Consider the following 16,328-nt stretch of genomic DNA (forward strand, 5'->3'; position numbering starts at 1 on the left):
GTTGGGGTTTAGTTCCTCAACAAACTGGGTAGAAACTGGAGTCGGACACCCAACAGAGTCATGGATAATATTGAAGCAAGGATATCCCCAGTGACCAAGAAGAAAAACAACATAAAGCTGTACTGAGCGTTAGGGCTCTGGGATCAGTATCCTGTCCTGGATCAAATCCCAGCGCCATGAGGCACTAGCAAGTGATGGTGGGCAGGTGACTTACCCCCTCTAGGTCTCACTTTCCATCTGCAGGGGAGGATAGTAGTGGTGACCAAGGCAAAAGGATGATGCTTAAATGAGATAATGCACGTAAGGGCTATGTAATAACGGTACCTACTACTATGATGATTAAAGAATGAAGGGCTGGTTTAACTTTGGGCTGGTTAGAAGAGCAGAGTGAAGATGCCTCTGACCTGGGGCAAGGATTTTCTGCTGAGGATTGTTTTTCAGCTTCAGGTAGCTTCTTCTGGACCCTGGAGGCAGGTATGGGATACTGCCAACATGCTGTGGCTCCTTTTCTTCCTCTGTAAAATAGAGAGTTCCCTTATTTATTCCACGAACTTTTACTATGTGATCCTTAAGGCATTTGAGCTGGAGGTGAGAAATGGTCCCAGCCCTGTTAGCTCCTTTACTAGCAGTGGCAGGGTGCAGGAGCACATGGTCACATGGGAAATAGTTTATCAAAGAGGTGCGAGCCAAGTATGGTTGGAGCACAGAGGAAGGCGCCACTGTTCACAGACACGCACTGCAACCCCCTACCCCGTCTTAGAGGGGTCAGGCTGTGTAAAACGACCCAACATCTCTGTGCAAATGTGAGCTGTTGAAAAACCAGAATCCCATCAATGGCTGGAGCAGTAGCATCTCCCCTCTCTGGTCTCCATGTGCGTTCCACCCAGAGACCTGCAGGTCCTCAATCCAAGACAGGAGGTGTTTAGGTAAGTGAAGGTGTGAGATAGAGCGTGAGTGAGGACTGTTTCCACGGGGCTGCGTTGCCCGCGCTGCTTCCTTCATCCTGTGTCCTTCCACAGGACAGCGTGTCACCAAGCCCACTCTGCAGATCAGCAAATGAAGACACAGCCAGCCCCACGATACCTTGGGCAGTTTTCACTCTGCAAAAGAACTTAGACACAGGTCGATGTAATAGGCTCATGTCACGAAAAGGAAACTGCAATGCGGAGATTGACTATCTTGCCCCAGGTCACCCAGCCCATGGGAAATAGAAACCTTAGTTCCAGACTCCGGGCCGGCTCTCTTTCCACTGAGGATCCAGCGTCGGGATTTCTCGCGAACAGGCACCCTCAGTCCGACTGCATTTTGTCCATGTGAGGGGTCGAGCGTGGCGCTGATGCCTTCTGTGTGTGAGTGGTGGCGCGTAGGCAGTGCCTGATGACCTCATCCTATGCACAGCCCTGTCCTTCCTCCCCCCTCCCCCCCCCCACCCCCGGAACCCAGATGCAGAAACGTTCACAACCCAAACTTGAGACGAGACTTCCTATGCCCTGCGGGTCAGTGGGAATGGTGGCGGTGTAATGAGAAGCACATGGTCACGGGCCCCGTGAGGACTGACCCAACCTGAGGGACGATTCCTTTGTGTTAAGTTAATGTACAACCTAGTAATGTTGAACCCAGAGAGTGGCCCATGGGTTGGGTTGTGAATGTTATAAAATCTCACCAAGATCTGTGTTGGTCAGGTCTCTGGAGAAACACAACCTCTCTCTCTCTCTCTCTCTCTCTCTCTCTCTCTCTCACACACACACACACACACACACACACACACACACACACACACACACACACACAGTCTGGAGTCTGCAGGGTGGGCTTGCAGGCTGGAGCCTCGGAAGAGTTGACATTGCAGCCGAATACCCTCACCTTGATGGCAGATGCTTGCAAGTTGGGAATTCAGTTCAGCCACTTGCAGGGTGAGACTCTGGGTTCAGTTTTCAGCTGGTTTAGCTCTGAGGCTACTGGAGATGAGGATCTCTTTGGCAGCAGATGTAGAAACTTTGGGGTCATTTATGGGACCCTTGAGCTGGGAATTTGAATCCCTGAGTCATCCTTGTCTTTCCTCACTTTGTCCAGTGTAATTAGGAACGACCAGCTAATCGTGTTATACTCGGTTTGACAAAAATGTTCTAAGGTGTCAAATACACAGTTACCCAGAACTTTGCCTGTTTCAAGTACCGGGTGTGGTGTTCTGTGCATTTCTTTTGCCCCGTCAGCCATGTACTATCAGCGCTTTCTTAACTAGTGGGAGTGAGGTCATTCGTGCTTTAAATCACATCAGATTAGAGAGCCAATGTCAGAACCCCCAGAGCCAGTTCAGAAAACTTTAAGATTCTGTTCCTTTAGATCCACTCTTGATACCAAAATCTGACGGGGTTATCCATGGACAGGTGCCAGGGTGTTGAGTTCTGGCCTGGGGTCTCTTGAGAGGAGAGGGAGAGTGGTGTGTGTGTGTGTGTATTTGTGTAGTTTTTTTTTTTTTTTTTTTTGTGGCTGTGCCAAGGGGCCTGGGGGATCTTAGTTCCCTGACCAGGGATTGAACCCAGCTCCCCCTGCAGTGGAAGCGCAGAGTCTTAACCACTGGACTGCCAGGGAATTCCCAGTGTTTGTGTAGTTTTTCACTGTGCTTTTGTGGCTGTGTTTTGAAATACACACACACACACACACACACACACACACACTTTTCCGTTGTTTCTGTTCTGGATTTGTCCTCTTGCTTCTCGTTCATGGGAAATGACTAACCGGCCGGGCGGAAGCTGTCAAACATATCTAACCCCCAGCCTTCCTTTCTTCTTCATGAATGCGCTCAGGCCCGTTGTAAATAAACACCACCCCCAGCCCTCCTGTTCCCAGCCATCCTAGGGAGCCTGCCAAAGGCTGGCCTGGAATCACATCCTTCAGTTTAGACTTTCCCCGCAGAAGGAGAGCATGAAGGTCTAACTGCCACCAAGAAAACATCAGCAGTGTGTTTGCAGGAGGGCAGAAAGGCCAATGAAGCCTGTTGGGTGGTTTGTTAGTATTAGTGGTAATTATTTCCGGCACGCAGTGCGGTGGTGTCTGCGGCCTGACTGAGGTCCAGAAGCCCATCCATGGTTGTCTCAGGTACAGTGTTTATAAAACGGCTGGAGGTGGAGGCCTCCTCAGGACGGTGTAACTCCTGCCCTGCCTTTGGGGGCTGAAGAGAAGAAAACCCGAAAGACAGCAAGGACGTCTGAATCCCTGAACAGGGGCAAAGCAGGAATGAGCTGCAAAGATGGCTTTCTCCCTGACTTACTTCACTCTGTATGACAGACTCTAGTAAGTCAGAAAGAGAAAAACAGATATTGTATATTAACGCATCTATGTGGAATCTAGAAAACTGATACAGATGAACCTATTTGCAGGGCAGGACTAGAGATGCAGACGTAGAGAATGGACATGTGGACACAAGGGGGAAGGGGAGGGTGGGACGAATTGGGAGATTAGGATTGACATATATACTCTACCATGTGTAAAATAGACAGCTAGTGGGAACCTGCTGTATAGCACAGGGAGCTCAGCTCGGTGCTCTGTGATGACCTAGAGGGGTGGGATGAGGCGGGGAGTGACAGGGAGGTCCAGGAGGGAGGGGATATGTGTATACATAGAGCTGAGTCACTTCGTTGTACAGCAGAAACTAACACAACATTGTAAAGCAGCTATACTCCAATTTTTAAAAAAAGAAAGATGCCTTTCTCCTTCTCTAAGTGCCCCCATCTTTGCTTGGCCCTGGCCCAGGAGTCCTGGCTCAGCCTTAGTCTAAGGAGGCGGGTCTGGTCAGCAGTAGCCTTGAATTCTGACCCATGTCTGGGTTTTGCATAGGCCGAAGGCCGAGTTCATTCCCTTGCGGCGATGTGCGTGGGCCAGGGCACGGAGGGGATGGGCCCCGTCTCCTCTACTGGCTCCTCCACCCAAATCTGAGTTGTATTTTGCAGAGTGAGATGAAGACCGAGGTCAAGGGCACTCACACTTGTAGGATTCAGAACACATTCCAGGAACCAGCCCCTCCTTGTACTCAAGTTTCCAAAGGCAGGACTGAAGTGCAGATTCAGGCAGAGGATGAGGAATATCAGAGTTACGGGAGGAGTTATGGGAAGATCGGGAAGCTGCTGATGCTCATCCAAGGATTTCCAAAGACTGGCAGCCACTCTTTTTCTCCATGCAGTTCTGTCTCTTGATTGGTTTCATGTCGACAAAGCCAGGAAACCTTTAGGGTTGCGGATCCTTTGTTTTCCTAGTGACTCGCCCAGACCTCACCTTCATGTTCAGTCCATAGCCAGTGGGACCTCCAGACTTGGCTGGGTTGGAAGAGCTACCCTCAGCTCAGCCAATTCTGGCCGATGCTCCAGTCAAAAACTGTGGCCCTTGGGGGAGCTGGGGCCTGCTCAGCCATTTGCATTTCATAGACATGTACCTGAGAGCAGCCAAGGCCTTCCTGTTGCGGGTTTTACTACTTTGGGATGAGTTAGAGCGGTTTGTGCAGCTGCCCAGCAGCTCCCTGACCCAATCCTGCCTGGGAGGCTTTGAGGAGGTCAGGAACGCTGGGGACCTTCCAGGTGATTCTGAGCATTACCCTTCTCTTCCTGGGGCTTCCTTCAGAGGGAGGCTTCCCCTGAGCTCTGGAGCCCTCCCTCCTGCTTGGGGATTGTCACTGATTTCCTCAAGTGAGCTGCCTGCCGGGCCTCTAACACTCCCTGGCAGAACAGAGTGTCCTTTGTGAGATTCCTGAGGCTGGGGTCAGGGTAGGGGGCCAGCTCCCGGAGCCAGCTCTCAGGGCAGCGGCTGTCCCAGAGTGGGTGTAGTGCTGTGTTACCAAGAGATAAAGTCTTGGAAAAGGCCGCGGAGAGGAAAGGAGACACATTCCAGACTGAGGAGTGTTTGGCCTTGAGGGCCCTGGGTTTGGAGAAAAGGGCCCACTTGGCAGGACCACTGTGGGGGGCAGGGGAGCCCTTGGTGGGAGCAGGTAGAAGAGGTGAATTCCCGGTGGTGGTGAGGTTGGCCTGGGATCAAACTCCAGCTCTGATGCCTTTACTTAATAAAATATCTCACCCTTCAATCAGTTCAACACACATTTATTGAGTCAGTTTCCTAAGGGTATCTCCATCAAGTGGAAAAATCAAAAATTGATTATTATTTTTTTAAAAAATTGTATTGGCGTGTAGTTGATTTATAGTGATGTGTTAGTTTCAGGTATGCAGCAAAGTGATTCAGTTATGCATATATGTATATTCATTCTTTTTCAGATTCTTTCCCCATAAAGGTTCCTACAGAATACTGAGCAGAGTTCCCTGTGCTGTACAGTAGGTCCTTGTTGCATATCTATTTTATATATAGTAGTGTGTATATGTTCATCCCAAACTCCTAAATTATCCCTCCCCTCCACGTTTCCCCTTTGGTAACCATAAGTTTGTATTTGAAATCTGTGAGTCTGTTTCTGTTTTGTAAATAAGTTCATTTGTATCATTTTTTAAAAAATTAGATTCCACATATGAGTGATATCATATGTTATTTGTCTGAAAAATCAAAAAATTTAAAACCGAATGATTATTGGATTATTGGAGTGGAGGACGGGATGGAGTTTTTGGATGATGGTAGAGAAGAGACCAGTTTTGATGGGAGGCCGGCTAATGAAAGGCATGAGATGCTTCAGTGAGAAGTTTGTTTCTATCCTTGAAGTCAGAAGCGCCCCTTGGGAGGATTTTATGCAAGAGAGTGACACAGAAAGATTATGTTTTAGGAAGATCACTCTGGAAGTGCCATGGAGAATGAATGAAGGGTGGGGAAGGAGGTGAGCTGGGGAGAAATGATGAAGTCCTGATTTTAAGGGAAGGTATGCAGAGTGGAAAGGAATGGATGCATTTAAGGCATTAAAGCATTGGCATTCGATGGATATAAATGATTCCCAATTTTCTGGCTTGGACATGAGTGGATAGAGAAGAGGACGTGATTTAAGCATCAGGAAATCAACATTCTTTCTTGACAATATACTGAATTAGGCTAGGCTTCTGCAAGCTCTGAAATCTCAGTAACGTAACTGTGCAAAGTCCTTTACTTTGCACTCTTAACAAAGTCTGCTGTGAATCTGGGGACCCTCAGGGTGGTGACTCAGGGATCTAGGCTGTCTCTTGGGCAGATGTCGAGGGTTGTGTACTTGCTCTCAAATGCTTCATCCCACTGAGGTCACGTATTGTTTCCTCTCTCAGCTCATTAACCAGAGCTGGATACTGGGAGAAGGGCTGGGAGACACTGGGGGAGCAGGGGGCATGTTTTGGTGAGCAGTGAGGTCAAGTGTGAGGTGCCCTGGATCACCCAAAATAAGAGTCTAGATGGCGCTCGGGATTGGGTGCTTGAATGCAGTCTGAGCTGGAGATTGTGAATAGATTTGGGAATCAACAGAATAGGAGGTGGAAATGTTTGGGATCCCCTAGGGGGAGAGGGTTGAGTTAGAAGAGCAGGGGTAAGGGGGAGGGATTATTAGGGGGTTGGGATTACCATACACACACTACTATATAGAAAATAGATACTCAGCAAGGACCTACTGTACAGCTCAGGGAACTCTACTCAATACTCTGTAATGACCTGCATGGGAAAAGAATCTGAAAAAGAATCGATATATGTATAACTGATTCACTTTGCTGTACACCAGAAACTAACACAACATTGTTCTACTCCCATATAAAATAAAAATTAAAGAAAAAGAAGAGCAAGGGTCACAGGTGAAGTCTTAGGGAGTACTCGTTGGATCGGTGACTGGCTGGCTGGGGTATTTGACTTCACCAAACGTGACTTTCCTCAGCTGGGAGAGCAGGCGGGCCCCTTCTCTGAAGGGGTGCTGAGAGCTCTGGGCAAGCTGCTGGGCAGGCAGTGAGTCCCAGCAGTGGTGGTTTCCTCCCCCCTCTTTGCACAGTGCTTAGCTCTGCCCTCTGTTTGCCAGGGACCGTGGTGTATGGCGAGCCCATCACCGCCAGCTTGGGGACTGACGGCTCCCAGTACTGGAGCAAGAACTGGGCCAAGGCTGCTGCTTTTGTCACCTCCCCGCCCCTGAGCCCCGACCCGACCACTCCGGACTTTCTGAACTCCTTGCTGTCATGGTGAGTGTTGGCGACTTGTTCCCACCTTCCCTTCTTGGTCTTTCCTCAGACCAAGCTGACCGGTGGGTTCCAACATGGTGGGCAGAAGCAAACTTAGCAAACAGAGATCTCGTTCTCCAAACTCGGATTGCCGGACGGCAGCAGGGGATTGTCACCCTGATGCTTCTGGGGGCAGTTCTGGGTAAAAACCAGGGCCATCTTGAAAGTCAACCAAAGGGGATGAATGAGGTAGCAAAAGGGTTCTACTGTGGTGCAGTGTCACTCGTAAGATACCTCACAAACTAGACGTGGATACACAGCATTAGAATGAAGCTTCCACGTCAGGCCATAGCTCCCCAAATTTCCTGTCTCCTGAGGGGAAGACAGTTAAATCAAAAACTTTCAGTGGCCTGGCCCATTAAAAAGTACGTTCAAGAATGATCTGAGGTCAACGATTAGTGAAAAGCCAGTGGTATGTTTTCCTTCCAGTGGAGATCTCCAGGTCACTGGCAGTGCCCACTGTACTTTCAACACTGCCCAGAAGGCCGTAGGAAAGGACAACTTCACCCTGATCCCTGAAGGCACCAATGGCACGGAGGAGCGGATGTCCGTCATCTGGGATAAGGCTGTGGTAAGGGGCAATGGTCTCACGCAGCGGGAGGGCTCAGCTTTCTCCTGCCTCCTCATCCGAGGGCCCCGGGCCTCATGCAGGCCTGGAAACGGCAGTTGAGAGAATTCTAGAAACTGGAACTTGTGTGGTAATATTTCTTAGGTTTGGAAATCTAAGGCCACTCCTCAGAGGTCATTTCCTCCTACGTATCCCATATGTATTTGTCACCATTATCATCTGTGGACCAGTAGAGACTGGAAAAAAACCAGGCTTTACAATATGACTCTTGATCAGTCCAGAAAAAGCTTCCTTAGCAACCTGGTGACTTAGTTAATCCACTCGTGGAAATGGGCTCAGTTTCCTTAAAATGGTCTTTTGGACTCTCTGGGCTCAGCCTGCTTTGAACATGTCCTGACCTTTAAGGGATCTTTGTTTTTTTTTTTTATTTTTAGTATTTTAAAACGTAATAACAATAGGTTTTCTGTTTCTTAATGAATTTTTTCAATTATGTAAACTATGTATCGTTATTCCAAAAAGAAAATAAAAATCACTTATGACACCCTATTTCAGATACAACTGCAATGAACGTTTTAGCAAATGTCTTTCATTTTTTGCCAGTGAAAGATTGCACGTGTGTGTGTGTGTGTGTGTGTGTGTGTGTGTGTGTGTGTGTGTGTGTGAGAGTGTGTGACTGGAATACTATTTTGCAGCCTATCTTTTAAAAAACCTATAGCATGAAAAAGTCTCCACATCCTTAAACATACTTGAACAACTTGATTTTTAAGAGCAGACCATTCCATCTTAATGCTGAACTGTAATTCATTTGTAATTCTTTGGTTGGTCACTTATGTTGTTTCTGATTTTCTTACTGGGATGAGCACCCTTATAGCTACATCCTTGGATACATCTTTAATGATGCTTGGAGAAATTTCTAGAAGTGGTAGTGCTGGGTCAAGGGGTGTGCATAGTTTTAAGGCTTTTGATATATATTGTCAAAATTCCTTCCAAAAAGATTGCACCAATTTGTATGCTGCCAGCAGTATGTGGCATGACCCAGTTACTTCTACCAGGTCTGAACTGGTGTTATCATCAAAAAACCCAAAGTATCACCAATTTGATTGGTGAATTTTGTGTCTCATTGTTTTACATTCAGTCTCTTCAGTGACTGACTAAAGTGTATATTTCTTTTGTATGCTTTTGGCCATTTGTATTTTTCTCTCCCTCTTACTACCTGCTCAATTCCTTTGCCCATTTTTCTGTTGCATTTAGAGCAGGTTTCCTAACTCGGAGACATGCATCCATCTCCTCAAATTCTGCATTTAAAGGGACATGAGGCGCAAGTGGTAGAGATGAGAAGGTGGGGGGCAGGACATGGGGAGTGTGATAGGCACCCAGGGTTTGCTGCCGGGACGGGCGGCTGAGACTCCCATGTTGGCTGGCCTAAGAGCCAAGGTCTGTGCCTGTATCTTTGAAGAGGACATAAGCCAAGTGATGTTTCCTGAAGAGGCCCTGCAGCCCTGTCAAATTTTTTTAAAAACTGTTTACTTTGAAATGATTATAGATCCAGAGGAACTTGCAGAGAAAGGACAGAGAGGTCCTGTGTACCCTTCACCCAGTTTCCCCCATGGTTACATCTTACATAATTAGAGTGTGATATCCAAACCCAGAGATCGACAGTGGTGCGACGTGTGTGTATAGTTCTGTGCCATTTTGTCGTATGTAGATCCATGTAACCATCACCGCAATCAAGACAGAGATGTCCCCCGTCACCACAGAGACCCCTCTCCTACTGCCCCTTTATAGTCACACCCACCCCTAACCCTTGGAGGTATCTCCGTCTCACCCCTGGTCTGTCCATCTCTATAACTCGGTTATTTTGCCAATGTTATATAAATGAAATCATACAGTATGTGACCGTTGGTGGTTGTTTTTTTCACTCAGTATGATGCCTTTAGTATCCAAGTTGTTGTGTGTATCAAAAGTGTGTTCCTTTTTATGGCTAAGTAGTATTCCACCCTTCAACTTTTTAGTCTGCTTTTGTCGTGTGCGTGCCTGTTGTGCATGTGTGTGTTGTCCTCCTCAGGTCACTGGGAAGATGGATGAGAACCAGTTTGTGGCCGTGACCAGCACCAATGCAGCCAAAGTGTTCAACCTTTACCCCCGGAAAGGCCGCATTGCTGTGGGATCCGATGCGGACCTGGTCATCTGGGACCCTGACAGCGTGAAAACCATCTCTGCCAAGACCCACAACAGTGTAAGGCCGCGTGGACCCAGTCCAAATGAACTACAGTCACAGAAAGGGACGGAGGCAGGGAGGGTCCTCAGGATTTATGAAAAGAACTCGCTGTGATAGGAGAGAACTCTTCCTCAGGATATGTTATAACTTGCAATTTACTGAGAAAAAAATAGCTCTTTCCGTTTTGTGAGTGAGGTCAGTAAGACTGTTAATCTTATCACTTTGGAGTACGATGGCCTCTCTCTGGATAGAAGTCTCTATCTATGGACCTTTCAGAGCCTCCAGCGTCATGCCTGGACGTCAGAAGGTTCTAGAAGTCAGGCAGCATTCCATTTTAATAGTTTGGTGCAGCACCTCTCATGGCGTCCCTTGGTGCAAGGGATCCAATAAAACATTCAAATGTCCACTCCCGAGATGCCCACTGGGCACTTTTTTTCTCTGAAGCAACTGTTTTCTCAGTGTTCTCAGTGTTGTCGTCCGACAGCCTAAAAGACAGATGCTCTTATGTCCTAAAGGAATGAATTGACTTTGAAGAAATAGAAGAAATACCCTGGCAGCCGTTCTGATTAGGAGTTTAGGATCTGCAGTTCTGGGGTGTCTCTTGCCTTTCAGTCTAGACTGCAGAGCTTGGGAATGCCCTGTCTTGTTAATGGGACCCTGGGCAGGTGACTTCATGTCATGTCTCAGGCTCGTCAGCTGAGAATGAGGAGTTTAGACGAGGCCCCTGAATGTCCTGTGATTCTGCGAGGTCGGTGGGTATTAGGTAGAGGTGTAGATACCATTGGTTCTTCATAGAAAAAATTGTGTGTGTGTGTTTAATATTGAGAGGCCAAGGACAAAGGGAGAGCTTTGGAAAAGAAATGGGCCTAGGACAGAGTGTCTTATGTCAGAAACCCGTTATGACTCTTGAAGTGAATTCTTAGTGAATGAAGAGGCTCTTCAAGATCAAGGTCTAAATTGAAAGCTGGCTCAATGGGGAATCTGATTCTAGATTGCCCACCCTAGGTGGCCTGGGCCAGCAAGTCCTGACACCTCCTCCAAGGGCCAGCTCAGGGGTGGGCTTCTGGCATTTCTCCAGGACAGCACTGGGCTCTTGGTCAAATCCCAGTCCCCTTTCTCCTTTGGGCAGAGGGGCTTGAGCTGCCCTGGCACCCGTGGTTACCAGGATGGTGGGTGCCTTTAGGGAAGGCTGCTCAGCTCTCAGTATTAATAGTTGGCTTTTCCCTTCTTCCCCACCGGCTGGCTTAGCTATGCAGCCGAGCCTTACAGCCGCACCAACTTGTGACTTAGATCATAACCTCCCGGGGGTACAGAATTGGCTTCTTTATGGGCAGGGGTCCTAGGGTCCTGCCTGGTGAACCTATCTCTTCATATGCATTTAGCATCACAGCTCCATTCACCCTTTCATTTGGCCTTCTCAATAAAGGGACGGTATTATTATCCCAATCGGGAAGATAAATAAACGGAGACTTAGAGAGCTTAAGTGACCAGTCTAACATTACATAGCTATTTTGCGGTGGAGCCAGAATTAGAACCCAAAATTGTCCAGGGCCCTTCCCTGCCAGACTGTGTGTGCAGCCTCTTGGTCAGGGTTAGAGGGAGAACATGCTTCTCCTCCCTTCCAGAGTCCCCCTCCCCAGAGGTAGGGCAGACTGGACTCCTCATGTAAGCTGCAGATGACCAAGCTGGGGAGCCTGCGTTTGGAGTTCTTAACCCAGCGCAAGACAGGATGTAAAGGGGTGATGACTTGAGAAGACAGATTCTGCCGTCTGGACATTCAGTGGCACTGCCCTGGCGTTACCTCCAGGCAACCCCATGTAGGAAATCATGACTTCTAGAAGGGCCTCTTGCCCGTCCTCACCTGTTTGAAAGAGCCCACACTAAGCATGCTTGTGCAGCTTTAATTATCTGGGAGAACGCAAGCAAGAGGCTTTCCCCGTGTAATGCAGTGTTTCCTACCATGGGGCTAAGTAACTTTAATTTGGAGTATTTATCTAACTCTTGTTGACAGCCCTGTTGCTAAGTCTCTGCCTGAATTTGCCAAGCATCCAGCCAGAGGAGTCATTTTAGGAAACCTATGTGTATAGAGGTTAAAAATGTCTATACCTGGTAAGCGACGAAGTCTCAGTGCCTCACAGTTTGACGGCATAGGCTCTGAACGCCCTGAGCTGTGATCTGACCATTGAACTTGTTAATTTTAAGTCACTTAGAGTCATGGGACTGGTTCCTCCATCTTTGAAAAATGGGAGGTGGCCCAAAGCTCTTCTGGGCACTGTGATCCGTCATTTATAGGCAACTAAACTCAATATATGCATCTTAGGATGTCTTTGACACTAAAGGGCTTGCAATCTTGTTGGGAAAGTGCAATAAAAAACCAGACAGTCAGGGCTTCCCTGGTGGCGCAGTGGTTGAGAGTCCGCCTGCCGATGCAGGGGACATGGGTTCGTGCCCCGGTCCGGGAGGATCCCTCATGCCGTGGAGCGGCTGGGCCCGTGAACCATGGCCGCTGAGCCTGCGTTCCGCAACGGGAGAGGCCACAACAGTGAGAGGCCCGCGTACCGCACAAAAACAAACAAACAAACAACAACAACAAAAAAACCAAAAACCAGACAGTCAATCAGGGATTTTCTGAATGCCTACTTAGTGCTGAGTAGTGGGCTAGATGCCTTAGTTCCTTTTATTTCTTGCGATCCTAGCATCATTTCTGTAAGGTGGGCCATGTCCCCATATAGATGAGGATGCTGGATCTCAGATCAGTGCAAGGGATTTGTCCAAAGTCACTCAGCTGGCAAATAGCAGACCTGGGATGTGGACCCCAGGCCGATGGCACCATGGCCAAAGTTGTCTCCATGACTCCAGGAGGTCACAAGAGGAGCTTGTATATTGACAGCCGTGCAGGAACATGGAAGAGATGGGGCTCGATTCACCCCTTAAAGGATGACCCTTTCAAAGGTCATTTCAGAGCGGCCAGAATTCTCTGCTGGTAATCTACACCCATATGATGCTTCTTGTGTTGTCATTTTCACATAAGCCTTGCGCGGGAGGCAAGTGAGAAAACTGAAGGTCTGAGGCAGGAGTAATTTGATCTGCCTGGAGTCACACAACTCCTGAATTTCACCAGATCTAAGATGCCACCGATTTTAAGATATTTCATTAGTTTCGGCACTGCTGTGAAAGAAAACATACCCAGGAGGAGGAGTCTAATGCAAGACTCCTTAAAAAATATGCTGTGCTGCCGAGGGCCAGCTCGTGCTGACTTTGGGATAATGAGATGTGGATCTGCCAGATAGAAAGGGTGGCAAAGAATATTGCCTTCCTCGACCTTGGCATTGGGTGCAGAAAGGGCAAAAATGGCTCCTCTGAGAATCTGAACTGAGTCAGGCAAATTGGTGGTCTGAGTCCTGCATCCAGCCATGGTCCAGAAAAACCAGAGGCTGAGACTTTCTCATAAAATGGCCTCGGTGTGGTCATTCCCCAGGCCAGTGGGAAAAGCTGACCCCAATTCCCTGGAAGGACTCGGTTCAGCCTAGGCTGACACTGACTGTGCAGCTCCATGTGTTGTGAGACACATTCTCATTTCAGGGATGAGTGTCTTAGAACCGATGAAAAGCTTGGGTGGGGGATACACTTTGGTCCCGGGAATTTGGTCCTGGGAATCCATGTGTAGAGACCCCTTCCGTCCCCCAGGTGCCTCTTTCCCTCATTCCTTCAGTAGCTTCCACGTTACTCCTTGGAGTCTCTGAGTAGGGCTGCCAGCCCCTTGTTGCCCTTTTCTATCAACACCACTGGTCGAATGTGAGCTGTAGAGCCAGCCTGGGGCTTCTCCATACTCACCAGCCTCTGCACTAGGCAGGGGTTGTTACCCTGAATGGCAGTGCAGCAGCTCTAGTCACAGACGGACTCTTTAGTGTGATAACCTGGTCTGAATCTCCCCAGAAGCCCAGCTGCTCTTTATGGATGGAGCTGCCTATTCATTCTCCAGGTCTGGCCACGTGTACCTGTGAGCAGGGCAGGCGTCTGGAATCTGGGGAAGGAGCAGTGGAGGAGCTGAGGTTTTACCATCGACTGTAGTGTCCCTATTTCCCGTTGTCACAGCAACAAACTCACTCAGAGACCTCACATAGTTTCCAAGAGGGCACGTGGATACGTCCCCCTTTCACCGTGAAGAGCTGGAAACTAAAAGGATGGCTGCCTTGTTGGGAAATTAAACCTCAAACATTTTATCAAAGGCCTGTCTCTGGAGTTACCACAGTCCTTTCATTTAGGAACTTCAGCTTGACCACATCTCTTAAGAGATTGGAAAACCAGTGGGAAAACCTACTCATGGATGGCTCATTTCAAGATTAAATTTAGAACTTGGTCAGAGAAGGCTTCTTGAGATTTTAACCTGATTGGAGCTTGAGTTAGTGAGAACAAAGTCACTGCTAATACGAGGAGTCATTTTCTTACATTCATGTGGCGTTTACAAACCCTCACGCTCTTCCATACGATTTTTCTGTTCAATTATTTTTACCCCCCAATTTTTTTTTTTTTTTTTTTGTGCCGAAACCCAGGAATGAACAAATGCAAATTTCTGAGAGGTAGGAAAGATTATTCCGTGTTCTAGACAGAATTAAGACATAGAGATTAAGTCCTGTGGGGTGGCCACTCAGGAGAGGGACTTCATCTCTGGGCTTTTCTTTCGTCCGAGTGATGTTGGGTCATGGGTGCCACCAGATCGAGGAGATCTCGCCAGGATGGAGGAAGGATTCTGAAGTTTACCGTGTTCCCTTCCTCTAGTCTCTCGAATACAACATCTTCGAAGGCATGGAGTGCCGTGGCTCTCCGCTGGTGGTCATCAGCCAGGGGAAGATTGTTCTGGAAGACGGCACCCTTCATGTCACCGAAGGCTCTGGGCGCTACATCCCCCGGAAGCCCTTCCCTGACTTTGTTTATAAGCGTATCAAGGCAAGGAGCAGGGTGAGTACCTCTGATCTTATGAATGGTTCCTATTGTGGATTAAGTTCAAGTCCTAAATCACTATACACCTTGAGTCAGACTATCGAGGTATATACAGAGGATTCATGGATACGGGAGACATAGTCTTTTTATTCCTGGAGTTCCAAACGCCAGCGGAGGAGTCAGGCATGTCCGCAGCCAGCCAGACTGAAGTGAGATTGCTGTCATAAGGCGTGTGCGATGAGGCTCAGGAGGGAACTGCTGCTGCGGAGTCTTAAGGGAAAGTGTCATGGGGAGAGGGCATTTTGAGTTGGATCTTGAAGGTTAAGTAGAAGTTGGATAAGTCAAAGAAGGGAGACAAGGGAATTCAGTAGAGAGAATGTTACGAGCATGGAAAATGTAGAGAGTATTCAGGACGTGGTGAACAGTCTCCAGCACTGGTGCTTGGGGACTGTGAGGCAGGGAATGGGTCGGGCTGTAACGGAATTAAAGGGACAGTAAGATTGGAAAGTGTGGGGCCAGGTCTTGCATGTGAGACCAGATCCTCTTCACAGCATGTTTGGGAATTCCTGCAGGGTTTAAGGTGAAGTGTCTTGGGAGAAAATAGGAAGAACTGTTTATCAGTTTTTATGTGACCCATGGTGGGGTAGCTTTGCCCTGGAGCCAGGGGCCTTGCCTCATGCTGACATCTGTCCACGCTGTACCCAACCATAGAAAACCCTCCATCCCCAAATGTCACCGGCCCATCCTGGCACCTGTTCCTTCCCCATCAGGAGGGTTGCCAGGGAGGCGTCCTCTGTGAATGTGGCCTGAGTCGAGGGGCTCTTGTGTTTTTGCAGCTGGCAGAGCTGAGAGGGGTTCCTCGTGGCCTGTACGATGGACCTGTGTGTGAAGTGTCTGTCACACCCAAGACAGTCACTCCGGCCTCCTCAGCTAAGACGTCTCCGGCCAAGCAGCAGGCCCCACCTGTCCGGAACCTGCATCAGTCTGGATTCAGCTTGTCTGGTATGGGTATGGTTTGGTCAGGGCCCAGTTCTGCAGGGCTGTGCTCCATGTTGCTGGTGGGTCTGGCATCACTTTTGAGAAGGAGAAGGAGTGGAAGTGAATGACAGACCTATTCTTCCCAAAGATGTAACTCACTAGAGATATAACTCATAGCAGATGATGGGTTGGGTTTCAGAATCTTGACACGAGTCTCTATCACATATAATGTCATGATGTGTACACGATGTGTCATACCCAGTATATTAGAGGACGGCTTTTCAGTGCATCATGTCCATTGTGAAAAACGATATTGTGGTGTTTTAGGGCTCTCTTCTCCCCCATGTATGCAATACACGGTAGTGGTTCAGCTTGTGGAATCTAGAGTTTCAACAGCTTAACTTCGTAGCCCAGATTTGAACTGTGCCTCCGTCTCCTCATCTGTAAGATGGGTATCATGGTAGTGGTTACCTCCTGG

General features: G+C 48.3%; 1 protein-coding gene across 2 annotated transcripts in view; it reads left to right on the forward strand.

Annotated features, from left to right (window-relative positions):
* The window catches only part of DPYSL2 (dihydropyrimidinase like 2), a 119,248-nt gene that overhangs the window by 98,869 nt on the left and 4,051 nt on the right, over positions 1–16,328 (forward strand). For both annotated transcript variants that reach the window (XM_060102592.1, XM_060102593.1), the window contains exons 9-13: positions 6,950–7,106; positions 7,575–7,716; positions 9,779–9,949; positions 14,711–14,890; positions 15,709–15,874. In XM_060102592.1, the coding sequence (XP_059958575.1) occupies positions 6,950–7,106; positions 7,575–7,716; positions 9,779–9,949; positions 14,711–14,890; positions 15,709–15,874 (816 nt within the window). The remainder of the gene's footprint in view (positions 1–6,949; positions 7,107–7,574; positions 7,717–9,778; positions 9,950–14,710; positions 14,891–15,708; positions 15,875–16,328) is intronic.

Source organism: Mesoplodon densirostris, chromosome 6 (genome assembly GCF_025265405.1).
Source record: "Mesoplodon densirostris isolate mMesDen1 chromosome 6, mMesDen1 primary haplotype, whole genome shotgun sequence".
Classification (NCBI taxonomy): domain Eukaryota; kingdom Metazoa; phylum Chordata; class Mammalia; order Artiodactyla; family Ziphiidae; genus Mesoplodon; species Mesoplodon densirostris.